The sequence below is a fragment of the Eublepharis macularius genome, chromosome 14, assembly GCF_028583425.1.
Source record: "Eublepharis macularius isolate TG4126 chromosome 14, MPM_Emac_v1.0, whole genome shotgun sequence".
Lineage (NCBI taxonomy): Eukaryota > Metazoa > Chordata > Lepidosauria > Squamata > Eublepharidae > Eublepharis > Eublepharis macularius.
The window spans coordinates 59,558,284-59,580,692 of record NC_072803.1 but is presented as its reverse complement, the minus strand read 5'-3'; the positions used below and the strand labels follow the sequence as shown (position 1 = coordinate 59,580,692).

Genomic DNA, 22,409 nt, shown 5'->3' with positions numbered 1-22,409 from the left:
CGTCTGTTCCTGCCTGCCCATTGTCAGAATCACCTGCAAAAAAATTCAAGGGCAAGACAAAACATGGCTCAGCCTCCACCACTTCAGCATGCCACAAGAAGCAGGGTCACTCGGCTTCCGTTCTGGCCTCGGATCCGACTCCACCCATTCGGTGGGAGGAGACCGCATAACTCCCTCGCACACCGTTCCTGCTCCCTACCCTCTCACCATGTGAAGGTGAGGAAGGTTTTTTCTTGACAGAAGTGATCACCTTGGATCCATCAGTTACACCACCCTCTGTTCTGGGAGGCTCTGGGGCCACAGCCGCTGTCAGTTCCTGCCAGGTAGATCCCTCTGTCCCTCTCCAGTGAACACACATTGGTTCCAATAGAAAAGGCTTTATTCAGGATTTTACAGTTCAGGTCTGAACTCCATCACAGAGCTTGGTAGAAGTGACAATTCAAAAGGTCAATATTATACTTGAGTTTTCCCGTGTTCCAGAAACGGTTATGTTTTGGCGTGCAGGGTTGCACTGGTTCTGTGAGAAACCATTATAGTTATGGCTAAACAGGGAGTACACAATACTAGATTCCCAGCATCTGGGCAAAGTAACAAATGCAGGCGCCTGGAGTCTCCAAGGTTGTCTCTAGCTTGGAGATGCATAGTTCTGTGAGATAACAGGGGGGCCCATCCTGTCTGGAGGAATAACAGTTATTATATGGGAAGAACACAGCTAAGGAGAGAATACGACAAGTTAGCATTAGACATTCAATACACTGTGGCATCAGTGAAATAACCATGGCAGGGCTGTACACAGTCATGACAGCTGTTCATCCTCAACCACCAATGTCAGCACCACCAGTTTGGCCCCCTATTCCACCCACTCCAGCTCACTGGACATGTTACATGACTCCATCTTCCTCCCAGATGGTCGTGTGGCAAGATTTCTTAGGATGGCTACAGTCCACATCATCCTCCTTTCCAGCACCACCAGTTCTGACTGTGTCACTGGTTTCAGCAGTGATTCCATCATCGACTCCACCCCCTCACCCCGGAACTGACTTCCTCTAGCCGTCTTTTCCGAAACAGAAGGTGATATCCTCTCCCAATCAGACCTTGCTGAGTTAGCCTCCGACCCCTCACTGGAGAAACCAGTAGGGGAACCAATGTCTGTCTCCCTCACAGATTACTGTCGCCTTTCTTACAGAACAAATGACCAGAATGGCGAGGGCTCTGGAGTTAGACAACTTGGCTTCCACTCCCAAAAACCAAAAGCAAAGTTCTACAGGCCCTGTACTCAGACATTCCTGCCACTGTAGTCTTCCCTCCTGTTGAAGACCAACTTGACATCGCCAAATGGGTGTGGGAGAAGCCTGCATCAATCCCAGCTATATCAAAAAAGATGGAGCATCTTTATAGGCTGAAGCAGCAAGACTGTGGTTTCTTGTTTACATCCCCCAATCCATCTTCCTTAGTAGCCAAGGAAATTCAGGCCAGATACTAGCACGGATCCCAGTCAGCCCCGACTGACAAAAGTCAAAGGATCGATGCTTTGGGGAGAAAGGTCTACTTGTCAGCAGCCCTTAACTTTTGGATCGCAAACTATCAGGCGATCGTGGGTTCATACAGCCTCTTTCTATGGGAGTACCTTTCCACTTACTTTCAGCATTTTCCAAAAGACTATTGGACTCTGACCAAGGACCAAGGGTCCTTCCGTCTCACCAAACAGCAGATGTTGGCTGGCAAGCATGCACTTTACTGCTTATCCAGGTCTATGGCATCTGCCATCATTATAAAGTGCCACGCTTGGCTCTGCTCCACCCGACTATCACAGGAGAAAAGGGCCAAAATTTGAAGATTTCCCATTCGAAGGCCACCTTTTATTTTCTGACAGATAAATCGCTGTCACAAATTAAGAACCACCACCCGATGGCCAGATCCCTGGGAGTGATCACACTTCCTCAGCAGCACTAAACCCCTAGATATCGATACCAGGGTCGGCAACAACAGTACCAGCAGTACCACCCTTCCAGGTGCTCTGTATCATGACCAACCTTCCAGATCACAATTTGCCTCGAGGTTCCAAACAAGCATGCGACCTGCAAAATCAAAATTCGAGGCATAGCCAACGACAGTCGTCTCAAGCCCCACAGCAAAGCTCTTCTGACTAAATGCCCCTTCCATTTAGGGACAGATCGGCACCCTCTCTCTCTGGGAAAGTATCATGAATGACTCTCAGATCTTGACTATTGTTTGATGGGGTTATCGTTTGCATTTTGTGATCCTGCCACCTACAGCTCTGCCACCCAACACATCCACAACATACCCCATAGAACTGTAGAGAGCCATCAACGAACTCCTTGAGAAGGGCACCATGGAAAAAGTGCCACATGGTGCCCCCGTTTGAGGACTCTAGATATTTTCTAGTTTCTATAAAGGATAGCAGAGTGTGCCCTATCCTAGATCTCCAGCAGCTGGACAAGTTTGTAAAGGTTGAGAAGTTCAGAATGTTGTCATCCAAAGTTTTGCAGCTGTTAGAATTAAATGTGTGGTCTATTTTAGATCTGAAGGATGCTTGTTTTTATATGCCTATTCACCCTGATCACAAGAGATACTTGCGCTTTAAATGTGGCAAAGTCTGCTATAAATACACAGTCCGGACCTTTAGCCTAGCGTCAGCCCGGAGGATATTTCCCAAATGCGTTGCTGATAGTTGCTCATCTTAAGAACTCAAGGATACAATATTACCTTTACTTGGATGACTGGCTGCTAGTGGCTCATAAGTGGTCCTTGTTAATGTCTCATTTGGACCATACAATCAACAGAGCCTCCAAAGTAGGCCTCCTGGTTAACTGGGAAAAAATTCAACCTTGTGCCAACCCAGTCCATTCTTTTAATTGGGGCTGAGTTGGGATTCCTTAGTTGGTAGGGCCTTCTTACCAGAGCAGAGGGTTTAGAGCCTCACGCTCCGTGGTGTGCCTTTTTACAGAGTATGCTTACAATTAGCACTCATGATATTGAAACTTTTCGGTCTGATGGCCTCCTCGACCACAATTGTTCCCTTTGCACATCTTTATATGAGACTGTTGGTTTTTATGGAGATACAATCCAGAACTTCATGCGCAGAGCATTACATTCTCTATACCCGGATCAGTTAGCAGATTTCTAATCTGGTGGAATGGTCCCGACAAACGATCTAGGGGTAGCCTTTTTGGAACATGCTCACCTGATATTATGGTCACGACAGACGACCAGAGGTGGAGAACTCGCTGTGGAAACCACTCAGTAGCGCTTGGGGGTATGGTCCCCACCTGAAGCCCTCTTGCGCATAAATATTCTGGAACTGAGAGCCATTAGTCACTCCTTTCTTCCTTTGTAGATCTCGTGCGCAAAAGGGAAGTTTGGATCCTTACAGACAACACCAGTGCCCGCCTTTATTTAAACAAGCAAGGGGGATTGGGTTCCCCTTATTCTCTGCTCTGAAGCTACAGTGCTGTGGGAATGGGCAATTCCCAATAATGCGTTCTCTCAGGCTACCCATATAGTGGATACAGAGAACCACAAGGCACACTGTCACAACTCCCTTTTTATCATGTGGTTAGATTTGGTGCCTTAACCCCTCTTGTTATGTCACCCTCTGGGCTGATAATGCTGCCACAAGGAATTCAATTCCAATCTGGTTAATTCATTTCCCCCTGAATATTGTGCCCAAGTGTTATGGCTCCTTTGTGGGACTATGTGGCCCTGAGGAAGAGACTGGTATATAGAAATCACATATAACTCTAGAGTGAACAAAAAACAAAATAAACCTTTATTAGGACATGAAGTGTTTTGGTTTCAGGACGTTGGATAATTTTTCTTCAGAAAATAAAACGGTATGTTATTCTTCTGACTTGTCACAACCCCTTCTCTCTCCTTTTGCTCAGATTTCTGTTTGCTGATTCATCTTACTCTCCTACGATGATACTCTGGCAATACCAAGATCTGACTCTCTAGTCCTCAATATGCCCTCTATGAGTATTCTATTTTCCCCCTAGAATCCCCATGCCTTTCACAGCACTATTTTGGAATCTAATTTGAAGACACTCTGTTAACTCATGACAGCTTGTTAACTCCGACTCACACAGCTAACTGCCTCTCTCCAAACACACTTCTCAGCTCCACTCATACTCTCAGTCATCAACCAGTCACACTCACTCATTCCTCTCTTTCACCACCCTTCTTCTTCTGTAATTGCTGCCAGTCACAGTAAAGAAAACAGTATTGCACTTACCTGTAACTGTTGAGTGTCTTCTGTGCGGGCACACATGGGGACTGTGCAGGCTTGCCATGGAAAGAGATTTTCTAGCTCTAAAGTTCTAGCAGGGGCGCTCCCTGTCACAACGCGCATGTGTGGTATTTTCCTGCCCAAACACTGCGTCGTAGATCGGAGCGCCCCCTTGTCCCTCAGTTCTCCTGAGCCAATTAAAATACATTAAAGTACATCCTCACAGTGGGGCAGGAAGGAGGGAAACACTCGACAAACAGTTACAGGTCAGTGCAACACTGTTTTCGTCATTGTTCTGTGCAGTCCCACACTGGAAGTTTAACAAGCTACTCACCAACAGAGGCAGGTGTGAGAAGAATTCATGCAAACAGCAACTTTAGTACTGCATTTCCCACAGTTGCATCAGATCTGGAGTTCGTGTCAACAGAATAATGATACATGTGTGTGTGTGCTGGCAGCCTGACAGATGTCCCATAGAGGGGTTCCATGCAGGAAGGCCACTGATGATGACTGAGCCCTCGTTGAATGAACTCTGACTGTCACTGGACATGAAGTCTTGGCTGTAATGTAGTACCGTTTAATGGTTGCCATCAGGGCTTTTTTTCTGGGAAAAGAGGTAGTGGAACTCAGCGGGTTGCCAGCACAGGGGGCAACTCCTGGCGGATGGTGCCCCTGGTACCACATGCTCATGTGCAAAGTGCACACATGCTTCCAGGATCGCACAATGACATCACTTGGGGTCAGCTGGAACAAGGGGGGAGTTTTTAAAAGTATAAATCACCCTTGACAAAAATGGCTGGTGGCCCCGCCCCCTGATCTCCAGACAGAGGGGAGTTTAGATTGCCCTCCGCGCCAAGCAGTGCGGAGGGCAATCTTGTTAAAGACACAAAATTTGGTGCCTTTGTGGTCTCTCTCTCTTAGCCAATCACAATGAAAAAGACACTCTCGGAGTCCTGTTGAATTGAAGCAAAATAGATTGTTTAATTAAACAACGGATGAGCTCCCTTTACACGGGAAGTAAAGGGATTCCCTCATGCCCAGTGCTCCTCAAAGCTACAATAGAAGTGCAAGTCAATTAATACCCTCAGGTTAATTATAATAATATTACAATATTCTAATATTTGTTATCTTATTGGCTCGCAGTCTTGACACAGGTGTCTAGGGTTAGTTTGATTGGAAGATGCAAGCTTGGGTCAGCCACTTAATTTTGGGGAAATTGCAAGATTTGCAGTTCCTTATCTGCCCTTGTGCCTGTTCCTCTCGGAAGGACACCTTCTCTTGCCCACCTCCTTTTTGCCACTGTTACTTTTGATGGCGCCATGAAGTCTCATCTTGGCAACCTTGGGGCTTTCAAGGAGCTGGGATCCGTGGGCAGAAAGGAATGTTCCCCCACTTCTGCACTTTCTCTCTTTCGCAGCCTTGAGAGAGATGATACTAAAAGCGGCTGACCTAGTTTGCTACATTAATCAGTTTTTTTACAAAGAGCTCTCTTGTATTGAATCCTATTAGAATCATATAGGATAATATAACATTTGTGTGACATTTCTACAGGTGCATCTCTACAAGCAGTATATTGCTTAGTCCTCAGTTCTTACAGAGTTTCAACATGTTTAACGTACATTCTTCTTTGATCTTCTTGTTTCAAGTGTCATATTCTTGCAGGTTGCATTACAAATACTACAATGGCTCCTGAGCATAGAAAAGGTGCAAGGCATGTAATACTGAAAGGCACAGAAGTGGTATATAAAATGTCTGGATGCTATGCTTTGTGGTCCCGATGTAAACTTGTCCACAGCTGCAGGGTATACGGTATACTCCTGCAGAGGTGAGGGGGTCTCTGCTGTCTTTTGCTGATCGTAGCATCTGTTGTATTTTTCGGGTGGGTCTGAATACTGTGTATACCGTATACCCTGCAGCTGCGGACAAGTTTACATCGGGACCACAAAGCGTAGCATCCAGACAAGAATAAAAGAACATGAAAGACACTGCAGACTTGGACAACCTGAAAAATCAGCAGTGGCTGAACATAGCCTAACTCAAACAGGGCACAGTATCTTATTCCAGGACACCAAAATACTGGACAACACTTCCAACTACTTTGTCAGACTGCACAGGGAAGCCATTGAAATTCACAAGCATAAGCAAAACTTCAACAGGAAAGAAGAAACCTTAAGAATGAACAGAGCATGGTTTCCAGTTCTGAAAAACACCAGGCTAACAAAACACTCTATACTCGACAATAGCCCTGCAGAGAAGATTAGCACATCAAGCGCCAATCCATATGCAAAAGAACCTCCTCAGGATACAGTGAAGCCTCCCGCCATTAGCATTCCACACCCGGGAAACTCTTACAGGATGACTCAGCTCAACCCCACCCCTCCTGAGTATATATAAATGACCTGCCAACATCTTTCCCACACTGTGAAACTGAGAGATCTCTGTCTTTTGGTGCTACACCTCTGAAGATGCCAGCCACAGCTGCTGGCGAAACATCAGGAACCACAATGCCAAGACCACGGCAATACTGCCCGGAAAACCCACAACAACCATCGTTCTCCGGCCGTGAAAGCCTTCGACAATACAATTATTGCAGTTACTACAAAAGAAATTGCCTATTCTTTCTTGAATCAATTGTTCTTCAAAGCACGAGAACGATTTGGGAAACAGTGCAAATGCTTTTTGAGCTGCTGCACCTGTCTTGTTCCCCCAGCCGCGTGTCTTCTGAGATTATAACACCACGCCTGATCTCCTTTTGGTTCTTGCCATCTTGTTTTCTTCTGCTCTCTGGCTTTGCTTGTAGTATTATTGTATCATGGGAGTAAACCTCATGTTATAATGCTGTGCTTAGAGGAAATACTCATGGGAATCAATCTAGGGAGGGAAAGAGAAGAAAACGAACTCTCTCCACGAGGTTACTATATGATTACATCTCTCTGCCTGGTGGTTAATTGCAGCGTACCATGATTTGCCAAGGGAAAACTCTGCTATTTAGCAAGCTACAGCTTTTCTTCTGAATAATTTATGTTCCTACCAACTGCCCTCAGAGGGAGGGCAGAAAACAGCAGGAACCCCCCACTGCCTCTGGATCTATTTCCCACAGAAAGGTCTCTCTTCCCTTCAGCTTCCAGCTGCCACTGATGAACCCACAAAGAGAGGGCAACAAACAAGCTGGCAGATATTCCTCTCGTCATGCCTACGTGCGAATCTTCTCCCTCCAGCCTCTAATTAGTCAGATGGAAAGTAGGAAGAAATTCCCTTCCACAAGGATTTTTTTTAACCCTGAGTTTTGTTATTTCAATTCCTGCAAGCTTCTTTGCCAGCCAATTTGTGGCTCAAAAGTGCCCATGAAAAAGAAACAAATTTTAACCAACTCCCTTAAAAAACAAAACAACTTCTTGTTGTAGAGCCAGCCTTTAGGATGTTTTCTACCCTTGGCCCATAGAAGACTGGCTTTTCAAAAAACCTGTACCTGAACGATGGATTAGGAAATGACTGCCTACTTTTCTTAGGCCTGCTTTTCTTCTTGGCCTTAGGGCCAAGCTAGAAGTGACTAACGACACTTGAATGGCAAGTGAACCAACTCACATGTATTCCTCCCTGTTCACTTGCGCGCCACATGACTGTGTGGAGCACAAGTGGAGTGCAAGTGGAGTGCAAGTGAACAGGGAGGAATACATGTGAGTCTGTTCACTTGCTATTCAAGAGTAATTTGTCACTTCTAGCTTGGCCCCAAGTCACAGGAACACATCTGCAGGCCAAATTGATACTTTGAAGTAACTCTCTCATGTCTGCATGACTTTGGCTCCATTTGCATTTGTATGCAGCCCTGAGGGAGCTATTTCCAGCATTCCTATGGTAAGTGGTCTGTGTTGATGTGAGACGCTTGTGATACATATCTATGGGAAATGCAGAATACCTAATCACAGCCAGAGGAGGAGGCCAAAATACGTAATTCTTTGCTATCCAATCTGTAAAAGGTAGGAAAGACCTTTTTACTGCCCCTTCTTACAGGGGCAGTATTTTCACAAAAACAACTGCATGGGATAATATCATACGGAACTGGGTGAGTGTGAGAAGGAGACCTGAACCGAAATGATCCCAAAAGACTTCTCTTGTCAGGTTCTTCTTCCTTGCATCATCTAGCATTGCTCACTCCATGCTGGTCATATAGTAACTAACAGGTTCCCTGGAGAGCCAGTTTGGTGTATTGGTTAAGAGTTGTGAGATCTGGAGAACTGGGTTTGGCTCCCCACTCCTCCACTTGAAGCCAGCTGGGTGACCTTGAGCCAGTCACAGCTCTTTCAGAGCTCTCTCAGCCCCACCCACCTCACAGGGTGATTATTGTGGGATAATAACAACATACTTGTAAACCGCTCTGAGTGGGCATTAAGTTGTCCTGCAGTGTGGTATATAAATCGAATGCTATCATCATCTGCATCCCATTCATATCAAATGCATATGACAAGTTCAGGAGGGAATCAAGAATGAAAATTTGCACCATCTGCCATGAATTGGCCTACTTCCCCTTTAAGCCATCTATGTTTGTGGCCATCACTACAGATTGTATATAGGAAGTTGCCTCAAATTGAGTTAAACCATTGCTCCATCCAATTCAGTATTGTCTACTGTGATTAGCAATGAGCCTCCAAGATGTGAGGTTGAGATCTTTTCCAACAGGTTACATGACATTCCTTAACTGAGGTTGTTGGGTACTAAATCTGGGACATTCTCATGTAAAGCATATGCCTTACCATGCAGCCAGGGGGCTTTAGATTAAGGATTTGGGAGATGGTATATGGAATTGATTTTGTCTGAATGAAAAGGAGCAGACTATAAGGGCCATATGGACTTTCATCTATTAAAGCTGTCTTTATGATCTGCTTCTAGCATGAGGATTGTTATACAAATATAATTTTAAATCTGTTTTTATATCTTGGCTTATTTTCATGACTTGGATCCACTGGAGCTTTTCCACTAATGAAAGGCGTTTTACTCACCACACATGACTACCGCTCATGTTGCATGCTAAAATGCTGCTCTTGGGACTGGTGGGCGCTTTGAGTTTCAGCAGGAGAGGAGAAGATGAGAAAGTAAAACAATTTCTGTCCATGGAAATGCACCAGTTAATCCAAGCCCATGGACTGTTTTTATGATTTGTTATTGCAAGCTTATGAGGTTTTTAGGGTTTTACTGTACTGTTTTATTGAGGTTTTTAGGGTTTTACTGTACTGTTTTATTGTGTCAGCCATGGTGGGCAAATCTTCAGAAAGGTGGATATACATTTTCTAAATAAATACTTTATAGAACAAAGGCAAATACAATTTTAGTCTAACATATAAGATCTTGATTGATTGACTGATTTAAATTTGTAGTCTGCTCTTCCCACAAACAGGCTCAAAGCAGATAACATTAGAATTAATTTACATTAAACTTTTCCATTAAAAACCACAATAAACAGTTTCAATCATAAAAACAATTTTAGGTAGCAGCCTATTTTCCCCAGCCCCATTAAAACCTGTGGAAGGTGAAGAACAGCAGTGGTCCCACCAATGGAAAACTGGGGTGGATGATTCACTACCCCCCAACAGGAAACTCACCCATAGTTCAGCCTCAACCATATGCCCGGTGGAACATCTCTGTCTTAGAGGCCCAGTGAAAAGATAGGATATCTTGTCGAGCCCAGGTTTCAGCAGAAAGAGAGTTCTACCACACTCAACACAAAGAGGCAATCTCGGTCACAGACACTGAAAAACTGCAGGAGAAAACTCCACCAAGAGTATAGTTTTTAAATTTTTATGTGTGTATTTTAAGTTTTTAAATCACCCAATGATCTTAAAGTGCTAGTGCCTAAGGGGCTCAAAGCGTAAACCTTTGTGCTAAATAAATATCATATACATACTGTAGTACAATAAATTTGTTTTATTATTTGTATATTGATTTTAGTTCTTGTTTTTATCGATTTTAACTGCTCACCGCCCAGAGCCCCTGGGGATGGGCGGTATATAAATTGAAAAAATAAATAAATAAATAAATAAAATATGGTACAATAAATACCAAAATACAATAAATACAATCATAAAGTTCCAAAAGGAAATACTTCATTGGATCTATTAATCCAACCAGTCCTTGCTTGCATCTAAGATAAGTTAGAATAAATTGATGATGTCCACTAGACAATGATGTACAAAGTACTTTGTCCATCAGCATCCAGCCAACGTGGTTATGTACCAGTTACATCTGTGACGAATATTTTGCCTTGTCAACTGCATTAATAGCCCTTGAGGAAGTCTACCAAAACAGGCGATTTACATGCTAGCAAGCCTGTAGGGCACATTAAGAACTGAATTCAGTGAAGGCAATCTCTACGCTGTGCTAGAGTTGTAGATTGTACGACAGGTAATGGTCGGATACAAATTCCTATAAAAGATAAAGGAGAGAGTACATCATTGTCTAGTGAACATCAGAGAGTTCCAACAGGCTGGTGCCAGGACTGAAAAGGCCCTGCTTCGGCTCGAGGCCAGACAAGCCTCCCTGGGGCCAGGGACCACCAGCTGGTTTTTATCAGCTGATCGGAGCACCCTCCAGGGCATATATGGTGAAAGGCGGTCCCACAGATATGCTGGTCCCAGTCCACTAAAGGCTTTATAGGTTTATACCAAAACCTTGAATCTGATCCAGAACTCCATGACCCAGTGCAGCTGCTGTAGGAGTTATATGCACCCTATACGAAGTATCCAAAGGACGCACGTGGCTGCATTCTGGACCTGCTGTAATTTCCAGACCAGACCCAAGGGAAGCCCTATAGTGAGTTATAGTAGTCTAACCTCAAGGTGACAGCTACCTGGATTACTGTTGTTAGGTCATGGGTCAAAAGGTAAGGGGCAAGCTGCCTTAATCTACTATGATTAAAAAGTGATGAAAGGGAAACCAGGAAACATCTGTGGGAAGAGAGAACATTTATGATGACCTCTTGGAGAAATTCTTAAAATACAGTGTTAAGTCTATTTTATATTACACATCTTCAATTTGTAGTGCCAAATCTCACTTGGATTTTATTTTTCTACGTTTTTTCTAACAGTACTTGGTTTAAGCAAAACAAAAAGTACTGATGAGCATAAGGGTTATAAACAGATTTTTAAAAACCTTCAAATTTTTCTAAATATGCATTATTCTAATTGTATCTTTTCTTCATTTAGTTATATTTATACCACTTGTAGTATTAGTATGCTTATATCTTTGTGACTGTGTGCGTGTATGTGTATACACACACCCACATCTATAAGGATTTTGATTATTTTTTTTATAAAGCCAGCTTAATCCAGTTGCACTTTCACCTTTTTAATCATTTTATCTTCATTTGCACTGCAATTTTCCTGTTAGCTTTCTTGAATGCCTGTGGGCAGGACAACGGGGGACACATACAAAGTAAACTATATTAACCATGGAAACTGTTGGTTAATGATTTAAGGGATAGCCTTCAGTTTCTTTTTCTCTTGGGTAGGCCTGTCTGCTCTTTTGTGATTAACCCTTAAGGGAGCTTTGACTCTCGAAATCTCACACCTCTGGAAATAGGGTTGCCAGCCTCCAGGTAGTGGCTGGAGATCTCCTGGAATTACAACTGGTCTCCAGGCCAGAGATCAGTTCACCTGGAGAAAATGGCTACCTTGGGGGGTGGTCTCTATGGAATTATGCCATGCCAAGGTTCCTTTCCTCCCCAAGCCCCACATTCTCCAGGTTTCACCCCCCAGATCTCCAGGAATTTTCCAACTTGGAGTTTGCAACCCTACCTGGAAATCTAGTCGATCTCTAAGGTGCTACTGGCTCCCAGTCTTGCTCTTCTACTACAGAGCAACCCGGCTCCCCCCGCCCCATCAGTCAATTCTAGTCGCCCTTAGTAGGGCGCACAACTCTGAGGAAAACCAGGTCAGCAACACATTCTGGCCCACACCGCCCCTCGCGCAATCAAGAGGCTCTTTAGCCCGCCACCCACTCTTTAAGCTCTGATTGGATCGGCAGGGAGGGAGAGCTCAATACAACTTCATGATTGGCTTACTCGTTTCGCCAATCAGGCGCGCCGACACGCCCCATGCCTTTCGTGCCATTGGTCCCTTCATCTACCTGGTCCCTGCCATGGATCGGACTTGTGGAAGTGCTTCTGATTGGCTTTTCGACTCCGAAGGGGTTGGGTCTTCGCCTACGTGCGGATTGGTCTGTGCCTCACCTGCCGAGCTTCCTGACTGGCTCAGTCGATACCATCGCCCACGCCCATTGGCCGCCCCGCCCCGTGTGTGTAATCCGATTGGCTGTGGCGGCCCGGCCCGGTATCCGGGTAAGATGGCCGCAGTCGGAGAGTGCTCGCTCTCCGTTCCTTGGAAGTCGGTGTCTCTCACTCACGTCGAGTATCCTGCAGGTAAAGCGCCCCTACCTGGGTGTTGCTCGGGCCCGGCCTTTGTCCGTCCGTTTGGGGCTGGCTTTTGAGCCGAGATTGACTCCGGGGAGGTCCTGAGGGCTGGGGTGGGAGATGCCAGAAAGTGAGCCATTGATGAGCGGTGAGGCAGACGGAGTGGTACGCATGCGTGGTTGAACGGCGACGCGCCTGCCAGATAGTGAGTTACTCGAGGACGTAAAGCGCATGCGTGGCACCCCCGGGCTCTGCCTAGCCCGTCTGCAGGTTGCTGAGCTCGAGAGTCTGAGAGAATGGGGGGCGGGGGGCGGAGGGCAACGGGCAACTTTTGCCCCAGGATCTGCTTGCAGCTGTTGCACGCTGTTGCTTCCGAAGGCCATTTTTGGGGCTTGCAGTTTCTCCCGTGTATTGGGGTTGTCTTGGTTCATGACACGCCCCTGTCACCATATAATAATGATGATGATAATAATAATCGCTGCACTTATATACCGCTCTTCTAGAAAGGTTAGTGCCCCACCCAGAGCAGTGAACAACTTAGCCTCGTTATTACCCCCACACTACAGCTGGGGCTGAGAGGAGGGGCTTCCCCAAGGCCACCTGCTGAGCTCATGGCAGGAGTGGGATTCGAACCAGCAGAGTGCTGATTCACAAACGAACCACTTAACCGCTGTGCTACAGCAAATGTTAGAATTGTCTGGCAGGATCAGGCGGAACCCGCACTTGTCCAGCACCCAGGGTCCAGCGCTGGCTGATCGGATGCCTCTGCGAGCAGGTCCTGAAGGCAGCACCCTCCGTTGCCATCTGCCTTCCCCACGTCCAGCAACTGGCATGCTGCCTCTCTGGACAGGGGCAATGGGGACCGTGGGTCATAGTTCTTGATAGGCCTCCTTCCATGATTTTTACCCCAGGTTTGGGCTGGTGGGATTCTTCCACAGCAGGGAGGAGCCATGGCTTGAGCTGAAGCTCCCCAGTTCAACTTGGGCTGTCTAGCTAAAGGATTTCGGGTAGCAGGGGAAAACCCCTCTGCTGGAGACCCAGGGCGAGGTGCTGACAACTGAAGGAGACAACACTGACCTAGATGGACTGATGGTTGGATAAGGCAGATCAAGGATCAGATTCTACCGGTCAGCACTATGGGGAAGAAGTCTTTTGTCCATCCTGAGCTAGCACAGAGCTAGGCTGTGGTCTGACTCGGCATAAGGCGACTTCATAGGTTCACAGTGGTCTCTTGAAAGGTCTGTCTTATGTCCCGTTGGAGTCAGGAGTTTGGTTATGGCACCATCATAAATCACTAAAAACGTTCCACTCCCAAATCTTCCGGAATTCCCCAACTCGGAGACGGCAACCCTAGTTCGAATCCATTTCATGTGCATAGATGTTTGTTTCATTGGTTATGCATGCGGACTAAGGGAATCAACATGGCTTTCCAGAGAAGATGGATTTGGAGGAGAGATCTGAAAGGTAGAGCCACTCCAGCGTCCAGGTCAGACAAACCCAGGCAGCCAGGACAGTAGAAGATTTTAGGATGGGCGGAAGTGACCGGGTTAGGACCCAGTGGTTCCTTTGAAACGAGCTGCCACACCCTTGTGAGCACTGTCTTTTATTTTGCTCCGAGCGTGTTACTGTTCTGAGAACTTGGGGCTTAATTTGTGCTGGGGCTGAACCCTGCAATCTGTTTGCAGTGCTCAAGTTCAGCCCTAGGACAGCAGAAAGTACCTCTGAAGCAAGCGCAGCGTGTATTTCCAGGATGGGCTACAGACCCCATGCCTGAGGTTTGGAAGAAGAGGGCTTCCAGGGCAGTTTGTAGTGTTTCCAGGCAGACGGAACGCCCTAGCGTTATCTTCCCCCTCTTTGAGATTAGACGCATTGTGGCAGCAAAGGAAAATCACATTTATTATTTATCTTGCTTTGATATTTAGCTCCCTTGTCTCACATTTCCTGCACGAAGCTGGGATTTCTTTATGCCAACAGGCTGGCTATAAAGGATTGTAGCTGTATGCACATATGTGCATATCGCTGAATAACACACCCCGTTCCCATGTTTTTAAAAAGTGGAAGCGTTCAGGCAAGACAGCCCCCTGTATTTTGCACTTCTTCGCATTAGCCAGTAGAAAATCGAGTTGTGTGTTAGGCCAGCGGCACTTGTGTATAAAAGGCTGTATGAGGGAGCAAATAATCATATATAGCATCTCTCTGATTACTTCTGTCCCCATTTGGGATGAACTTGCTGGGGCTGAAAGCCTGATTGATCCCCTAAAGGTTTATATCTTAATGTAGATAAGGAGATCTTGGCTTTCAGACAAGGATCCTGAACTGCAGGCATAAATCAGATAAGCAGTGTATTTGGATGCTTATTTGTTGATTTATGCAGTGATGCTTTTAATGGGATACATTTGCTGTGCATTCCCTTCACTTTCTGGATGGGTGTGTGTGCTCGGCTGGACATGCACGCCCCACTAAAAAACAGTCCAGTGTGCATATTTTTAAAAGGCATTAGTATATAGATTTTTAAAGGCACAACACTTTGTTCCGCTATTGACATGGAACAGCAACAAAACAACAGTATGTTGATGCCCAAATGTGGGAGAATTGGCTAAACGTATACATCTGAGTTATAGTGCCAGTGCCCTAATAAATCAATACCATTGCCATTCTGGTATTTCTGCAAAAGGTTGTCGCTGAGTGCATTTCCAAGGGTATAATTTGAATTTATATTTTGTAACCCATCTCGAGTCAAGGCGAGAAAGGTGGAGTATAAATGACGTAAACAAAATAACAATCTAATTGGAGTGCACAGGATACAGCCCTCTTGCTGAATTTAAGCGCAGTGCTCTGAGCCTTGGTGGGAGACCCGTGTATTTCAGCTCAAGTTCCCCAAGGAAGAAGTTGGGGCATCAGCAGGCCCAGCGCGTCCATGGAGGCAGTGCCGGCAGCTGCCTTGAGTGCTGAACTGTGAAGGAGGCGCCATGCTGGTCCCCGACGACCCCCCTGACCCGGAAGCGGGCCGCGTCCCCACTCGCCTCTCCGCCCCTTTGCCACTGCTGCCTGCCTCGGCTTGGCTCTTGGCGAGCCAGACGCCCAGGCAGCACGGCAGTGAGCGGGGAAGCAGGCTGCCTCACTGCCCCTTCTCCACTGCCGCCCGCCTCAGGTGAGGGGGGCGCTTCTGCGCAGTGAAGTCACAACTGATGTCATCACACAGGGCCAGAGCGCACGCGTGCTTGGCGCATGCACACACAGCAAGGGGCGCAAGTAGGTATCTCGCCTGAGCCTCCAGAAACCCTGGCACCAGCCCTGTGCATCAGTACTAGACACAGAGGAGTTAGCCATGTTAGTCTGTAGTTGCAAAATAGTAAAGAGTCCAATAGCACCTTTAAGACTAACCAACTTTATTCTAGCATAAGCTTTCGAGAGCCACAGCTCTCTTTGTCAGAGGCATCATCAGATGCCTCTGACAAAGAGCTGTGGTTCTCTAAAGCTGACGATGCATCTGACGAAGAGAGCTGTGGTTCTTGAAAGCTGATGATGCATCTGACAAAGAGAGCTGTGGTTCTCGAAAGCTGATGATGCATCTGACGAAGAGAGCTGTGGTTCTCGAAAGCTGATGATGCATCTGATGAAGAGAGCTGTGATTCTCGAAAGCTGATGGTGCATCTGACGAAGAGAGCTGTGGTTCTCGAAAGCTGATGGTGCATCTGATGAAGAGAGCTGTGGTTCTCTAAAGCTGACGATGCATCTGACGAAGAGAGCTGTGGTTCTTGAAAGCTGATGATGCATCTGACAAAGAGAGCTGTGGTTCTCGAAAGCTGATGATGCATCTGACGAAGAGAGCTGTGGTTCTCGAAAGCTGATGATGCATCTGAAGAAGAGAGCTGTGATTCTCGAAAGCTGATGGTGCATCTGACGAAGAGAGCTGTGGTTCTCGAAAGCTGATGGTGCATCTGACGAAGAGAGCTGTGATTCTCGAAAGCTGATGGTGCATCTGACGAAGAGAGCTGTGGTTCTCGAAAGCTGATGGTGCATCTGATGAAGAGAGCTGTGGTTCTCGAAAGCTGATGATGCATCTGACAAAGAGAGCTGTGGTTCTCGAAAGCTGATGGTGCATCTGACAAAGAGAGCTGTAGTTCTTGAAAGCTGACAATGCATCTGACAAAGAGAGCTGTGGTTCTCAAAAGCTTATGCTACAGTAAAGTCGGTTAGTCTCAAAGGTGCTACTGGACTTTTTACTAATTTTTAAGAACTAGACAGTGCTGTTTTTTTCGTTAGCAAAACTGTCTTATGGAAAACATTTTGGCTGTTAATAAACATTAACAGAGGTCGACCTAGACAACCTTTGATTTTTTTAAAAAAAAAAACTTTTGTAGTCTGGCAATTTAGCTTTGCTGAGAAATTTGTGGAGTGTGTTGAACTGGATCTTGCTTTGAGATTCTGGTGGATCCTACAGTTTTTCCACTCAACCTTGCCTAATTTCCGTCCTCTCTGTACCCCTGGCTGTGTGGTTTGTGCCCATGCAGCTCTAATGATCCCCAGCCTAGCCTTTTTGGTATTTTGAAGGAGACCCTCTCTCACCAGCAGATAAGCTGGTGGAATCCAGCCAGTTGTGGTAGTCTCTTCTAGCTGTTTTAGCATAATGGCTAAGAGGGATCCAGAGTAAAGTCCTACTGAGAGCTAGTAAGAAATCTCTCCGCTGCCACTGCTGAAAAGATATTTGATGCGGACTCTAGTTCAGGAGGTGGTTCCTCTTCCACCCTGGTGACTTGGTCTCAATCACTTTTAGGCATTTACTATTTTATTTAGACTTGTTGGCTTCTTTATTTAGACCTGGGCACAGTTGGCACAATGCGGTTTGGCTTTTGCACAGGGGCTGGGGGTCTCACAGAGTGTGTTTTATCTTCAGATTCGACAAGCTGGAGACCTGCAGGAGGGGAGAATGATTTGGAAAATCCTACCCATCTCCTAAAATCATCTCCTCCAGGATTTTGTCATTCTTCTGGGTACTTTGAGTGACTCTCATGTTCTGCCTCTCCTGAAGAATATTCCAGCTTGCGTCAGATTGTGCATTTTATTTTTCTTTTTAGGTTAATTTACAAAGTCATGTCTTTCTGCATTTCCCCAAGAATTACTTGGAGTATATAGAGACCCCTGTTTAGTTTGTGAGTGGATCCGTTGTGCAGCTTTTTGTGATTGGCACATGCCACTCAATTTATTCTTGGGTATAGCAATGGTTGAATCCAAGAATAGTGTAATAAGCCTACTATATTTACCCAGCACTGTGGGGGAAGGTCATACCTCGTCACAGCAATCTTTGCAACGGCCCTGTAAGGTTGACCAGGAGAGCCTTATCCTTGTTTGTAGGTGGGAATTGAGGCTGAGTTTGAGAGAGTGGGTTGCCCAGGTGTGCGTTTATGGCAGATGTGTGATTTGAACCTGGGTCCTTGCTTGTCACAACTCAGTTTCTTTGCCACTGAACTACTCTTGTTCTGTTCTAGCCTACAGTGTGTGGGACATAGCGCTCATTCTTGTATGCGGGTTTAAGTGCGCTTCTGTCCAGTAGCAAATGAACTGGTACAGGCAGGATCAAGAATGACTTGCTTGTCTTTTACTGTAACCTATTATTTATTCATTTATTTATTTGTTTAGAGCTTTTACGCTGCCTTTCCCGGAGCCTGTTCGAGGTGGCTTACCATGCTGGTCTTCTGAGGTTTTGCGGGATTTCTGTAAATTCTGGTTTTATAAGGCTTTGTTTGTGCAGCAAGATTTACCTCGTAAATTTTTTTATCTGTGCCAAATTCCGTCAGAGCCTGGGGTTGTTCAGAATCAACATTTAAAACACAGAACAGCGGAAAGCTCAGCAAAGAACAGCGGAAAGCTCAGCGGAAAGTTGATATGGAAAGACACCAATGTCGCATACCATGTGAAAGCTTTCCTTAGACAAAGCAAACGGGATTAGGAGCCTATTTCTATGAAGGCTTCCATGTAAATACAAGATGCGACATCCAACCCGGGGTTTAGCAGCACAGGACCTCTGCTTTCATCTTGCCTTCGATGTGTCTAGCCCTCGGGCTTCAGGTGGTAGCCATGTTGGTTAGAAGAGCAAGATTCAAGTTCAGTTGCAACTTAGAGACCATCTAGATTTCCAGGGTATGAGCTTTCGTGAGTCGGAGCTCCCTTCATCTGATGAAAACTCTGAGGAAGGGAGCTTTGACTCTCAAAAGCTCATACCCTGGAAATTAGTTGGTCTCTAAGGTGCAACTGGACTCAAATCTTGCTCAAAGACAGGCTTGTAAGCATGGGCTCTATCTAGTGACACTTCCAGAGCCACAGGGGGAGTTCTGATGGCTTTCCATGAGTCGGGAGAGGTATGTTCTGTCTTGCCTTGCCCGAGTCCCTTGCCTAACCCCGTGGCGAGCTGATGCAGATTAAGCAAATATATTCCAGCGTATAGCATTTCCATACTTTCCCTAAGGAAACAAACCTGGATTCTGCAGGGTTTCTTTCTCCCATGAAACACACAGCCGTGGCATTACTTCGGAATTGGCTGAACTCGGAAATTGCATGCAATTTGAAGGCTGCCAGATGCCCGTTTCCATCAGCACAAAGCTGCAGCTGTGACCTAGAGAGATCAGAGCTAATTGGGAATACGGGCAGGAGTCCTTACCAACAAATGAGGGAAGGGAGGAAGTCTGTGTCGCCAGGGGGGTCAGGGAGGAATCAGCTATTCAGAGGTGGCGTGTTGCAAGGGCTTGCAAATCGTCTGCAGCGATTCAATAGTTTTTTTTTTAATCCATCTTAATGCTATCCTGAATACTGTGAGGTGTGTTTTTTCGACTAGCTGAAAATTATGGGTTTCTTTTCTTCGTTCTTTGATCCCAGAGTATAAGCTATCTTTTTTTCCTTGAGGGCTGTGAAAATGTGACATGTTCATTGTCTGTGTTCTTGACCATAGATAACAAGGGTGTCTTGACTTCTATGATTTCAGAGGCCACCCTCCTCTCTTGGTGAAGATCTGGAAGCTGGCAATGATCAGTTAGTTCTGTAATAAAACTGGTGCCATCTTTATTACAGAACTGACCATTCCTAGCCTCCAGCTATTTACATGGAAAAGACAGTGGTCTCTGAGATCATAGAAGCTGAGATAATTTGGCACACTCATGCTTGGGCATTGGCATATATGCCAAATCTCAAAGAGCAATGCAGTACTCAAGTGCAGAACCTCTGTCTCACCATTTGGAAATGTTCTTTGCTAGGTTCGCTTTGGGGCTCACGTCCATTCTGTGAGCTGCCAGTCAGCCCTTCCTCATCTAGAAGAATTGACCTTCTCACATCATATCCTGAAGGATCCCTCCCCATGCCAAAGAGACTGAGGAACTTAAGTGTCTTGGCTATAGAACTCTTACATTTTGTGAAGGGCTCTGCGGCATGCCTTGGGGCGCGCGGACTCCATTTATGTGGCACTTGGGGCATGCCCATCCCCACGAGCAAATGGAGCATACACCCAGCGTTTCCTGTTGCACATTATGAAATAATGGGGCTGCTTGTCCGCCATTAATGATATTTTCAAGATAAACTTCTGGGGGACCCAAGGAACACAGTCTGGAAGCTGATGGTCTAGAAGACAGCTGTAAAACTATCCTCCTTTCAGTTCAGCACTAAGGGCTTTAGGTAACGCAGTGTTAAATTAGTCTTGTGTGTATTATCGAAGGCTTTCACGGCCGGAGAACGATGGTTGTATTAGTCTTGTGTGTGTGTGTGTGTGTGTGTGTGTCACAACCAACTTATGACAACCCCAGGAAGGGGTTTTCAAGGCAGGTGAGAAGCAGAGGGGGTTTGCCAGTGCCTTCCTCTGCAGAGTCTTCCTTAGTGATTTCCCCTTCAAGTACTCCCCTTGCGTAGCTTTCGAGATCTGATGAGGTCAGGCTATACTCTGCTGCCTCCCCTCTCTCAAATTAGGCTTAGAAATGCGTAACCCTGTCCCCCGTTTACAAAGTCTCACGAAGCTCAGTTCTGCATATTTCAGAATTCAGATTTATGCATGCTTCAATATGTTTTGCGGAACAAAGCTCTCGACCAGTGGGTGTCTGGGAAGCATCTACGGGACCTTTCACAAGCAGAGGCATTGAGAGATACTAGGAGGGGTTCCTGGGGCCTGGTTTTAGCTCGCAGGGCCACCTGCTGTGTCTTGTAGCGGCAGCCTGAATTTCTGTTCTGGCTGGCTGAAGAAATGGGTCCCTCCTGTGGGGCCATCTGCAGCAGCTTCTGCGTGTGGAGTGGCTGTGCCTGTCTGTGTTTGCACTGAGATTCTGTTCTGCTTCTGCTGTTGTAGAATTCTCTGAGGCTCACACACGTGTAGGTCCTTGTGCTGCACGTGTTTGTGTGGGTCTTGCGACACCTCTCTCCCCTGCTCCCACCCACCCCCGTTGTTTCTTTCAAGTCCTTTTGCGAGCATGTATGGTAGTAAGCACATAAAACAAAAGAAGACACAGGCCCTGCACCGAAGCGTTCAGGAAGCGCAAGGAGAGCAAGTGCTTTTTCTAACTCTGCTTATGCTGCCGATGCACATTGTGGGGGGGGGGGGAGCTGCTTAGCCCCTCCTTCGACTGCTCCTTTTCTTCTACATCTGTCCACCCAGCTGAATAAGCCAGGGAAATGGTGGGGAGGGGGGGCTCGCTTAAGACCCCCCCCCCACTTTGGCAAAAGGATCTCAAGCAGTGGGTACTGGAAAGGCCTTTCGCTGGAGAGCACCTGCCAGTCAGTGCAAACAGTAGCAAGCTTCAGGGCCAAGCAGTCTGACTCGGTATCAAAGGCAGCCTCGTATGTTCACCGGCCAAGACGAGCTTTACACCAGCGCCATTCCCATGTGCGCTTCTGCAAACAATCCGGGACTAAGGACCCTTGCACGCCTGCTTTTAGTGTTCTGTTGAGGACAGGAGCGGACAACGGCGCAGTTAAGGCGGCAGATACCCCACGCAAGTGGTCTTGCAAGGAGCAGCACTACCCCTAGTAGACACTCGGAAGGAAACGGGGGTGGCGGAGGTGGCCGGTGTGTCTGCGTGAGAAGGATGTGGTCTGGGTCCCGTTCGTGCTTTGGCTGCAGTTTCCTACCCAGGCTCCTCCGCTGTGGTAAACCTCACATTTTCCTTTGATGCTAAAAGGATGCCGTGCTGCTCACTCTTTCTCTCTTTGCATCAGTTTCCCGATTCACAAAGCGCCTCACATGTCTGTGTCTGCCATTTCTCTGCACCTTCTGCTAATTTTCCGATAGCTGCAGTAGTCTCTTAGCTTTTCAGTGATCCGTCCTCTGCTCCTGTCTCTTTGATTCCCTCCTTGAGATGAGTTTCTTCAAGTTGGTCAAGGCTGGAACTGTCCAGTGCGGGTGATGCAGGGCTGCCACTGAAAATGGCACCCTTGTGTCGTGAGATCCAGCTGTCTTCACCCCAGGACATTCAGGATCCCTTGCCATGGGTTGAAACACCATCTTACTGTGAACCCCGGCCCCAATTACTGGATTATGAGAGAATACTTGGCAAGGGGTGAACCAATGTGGTGTTGTCGTTAGAGTGTGATAGTAGGGTCTGAGAGGCCCAGTTTCAAATCTCCACTCTGACCTGGAAGCTTTTGGGTCAGTCAGTCACAGACTTTCGGCCTAACCTGACTCACAGGGTTGTTGTAAGGATAAAATTGAGGAGAGGAGAATGATATAAGCTGCTTTGGGTCCCCATTAGGGAAAAAAGCAAGGTATAAAATATGTAAACATTTTTTTAA

At 46.4% G+C, this 22,409-nt stretch overlaps 1 protein-coding gene across 1 annotated transcript in view; it reads left to right on the top strand.

The window, feature by feature from the left end:
• Nucleotides 1-12,568: 12,568 nt before the first annotated feature.
• The window catches only part of DOLPP1 (dolichyldiphosphatase 1), a 30,942-nt gene continuing 21,101 nt past the window's right edge, over nt 12,569-22,409 (top strand). The window contains exon 1 of the mRNA XM_054998643.1: nt 12,569-12,656. Within this exon, the coding sequence (XP_054854618.1) occupies nt 12,581-12,656 (76 nt within the window). The 5' untranslated portion in view covers nt 12,569-12,580. The remainder of the gene's footprint in view (nt 12,657-22,409) is intronic.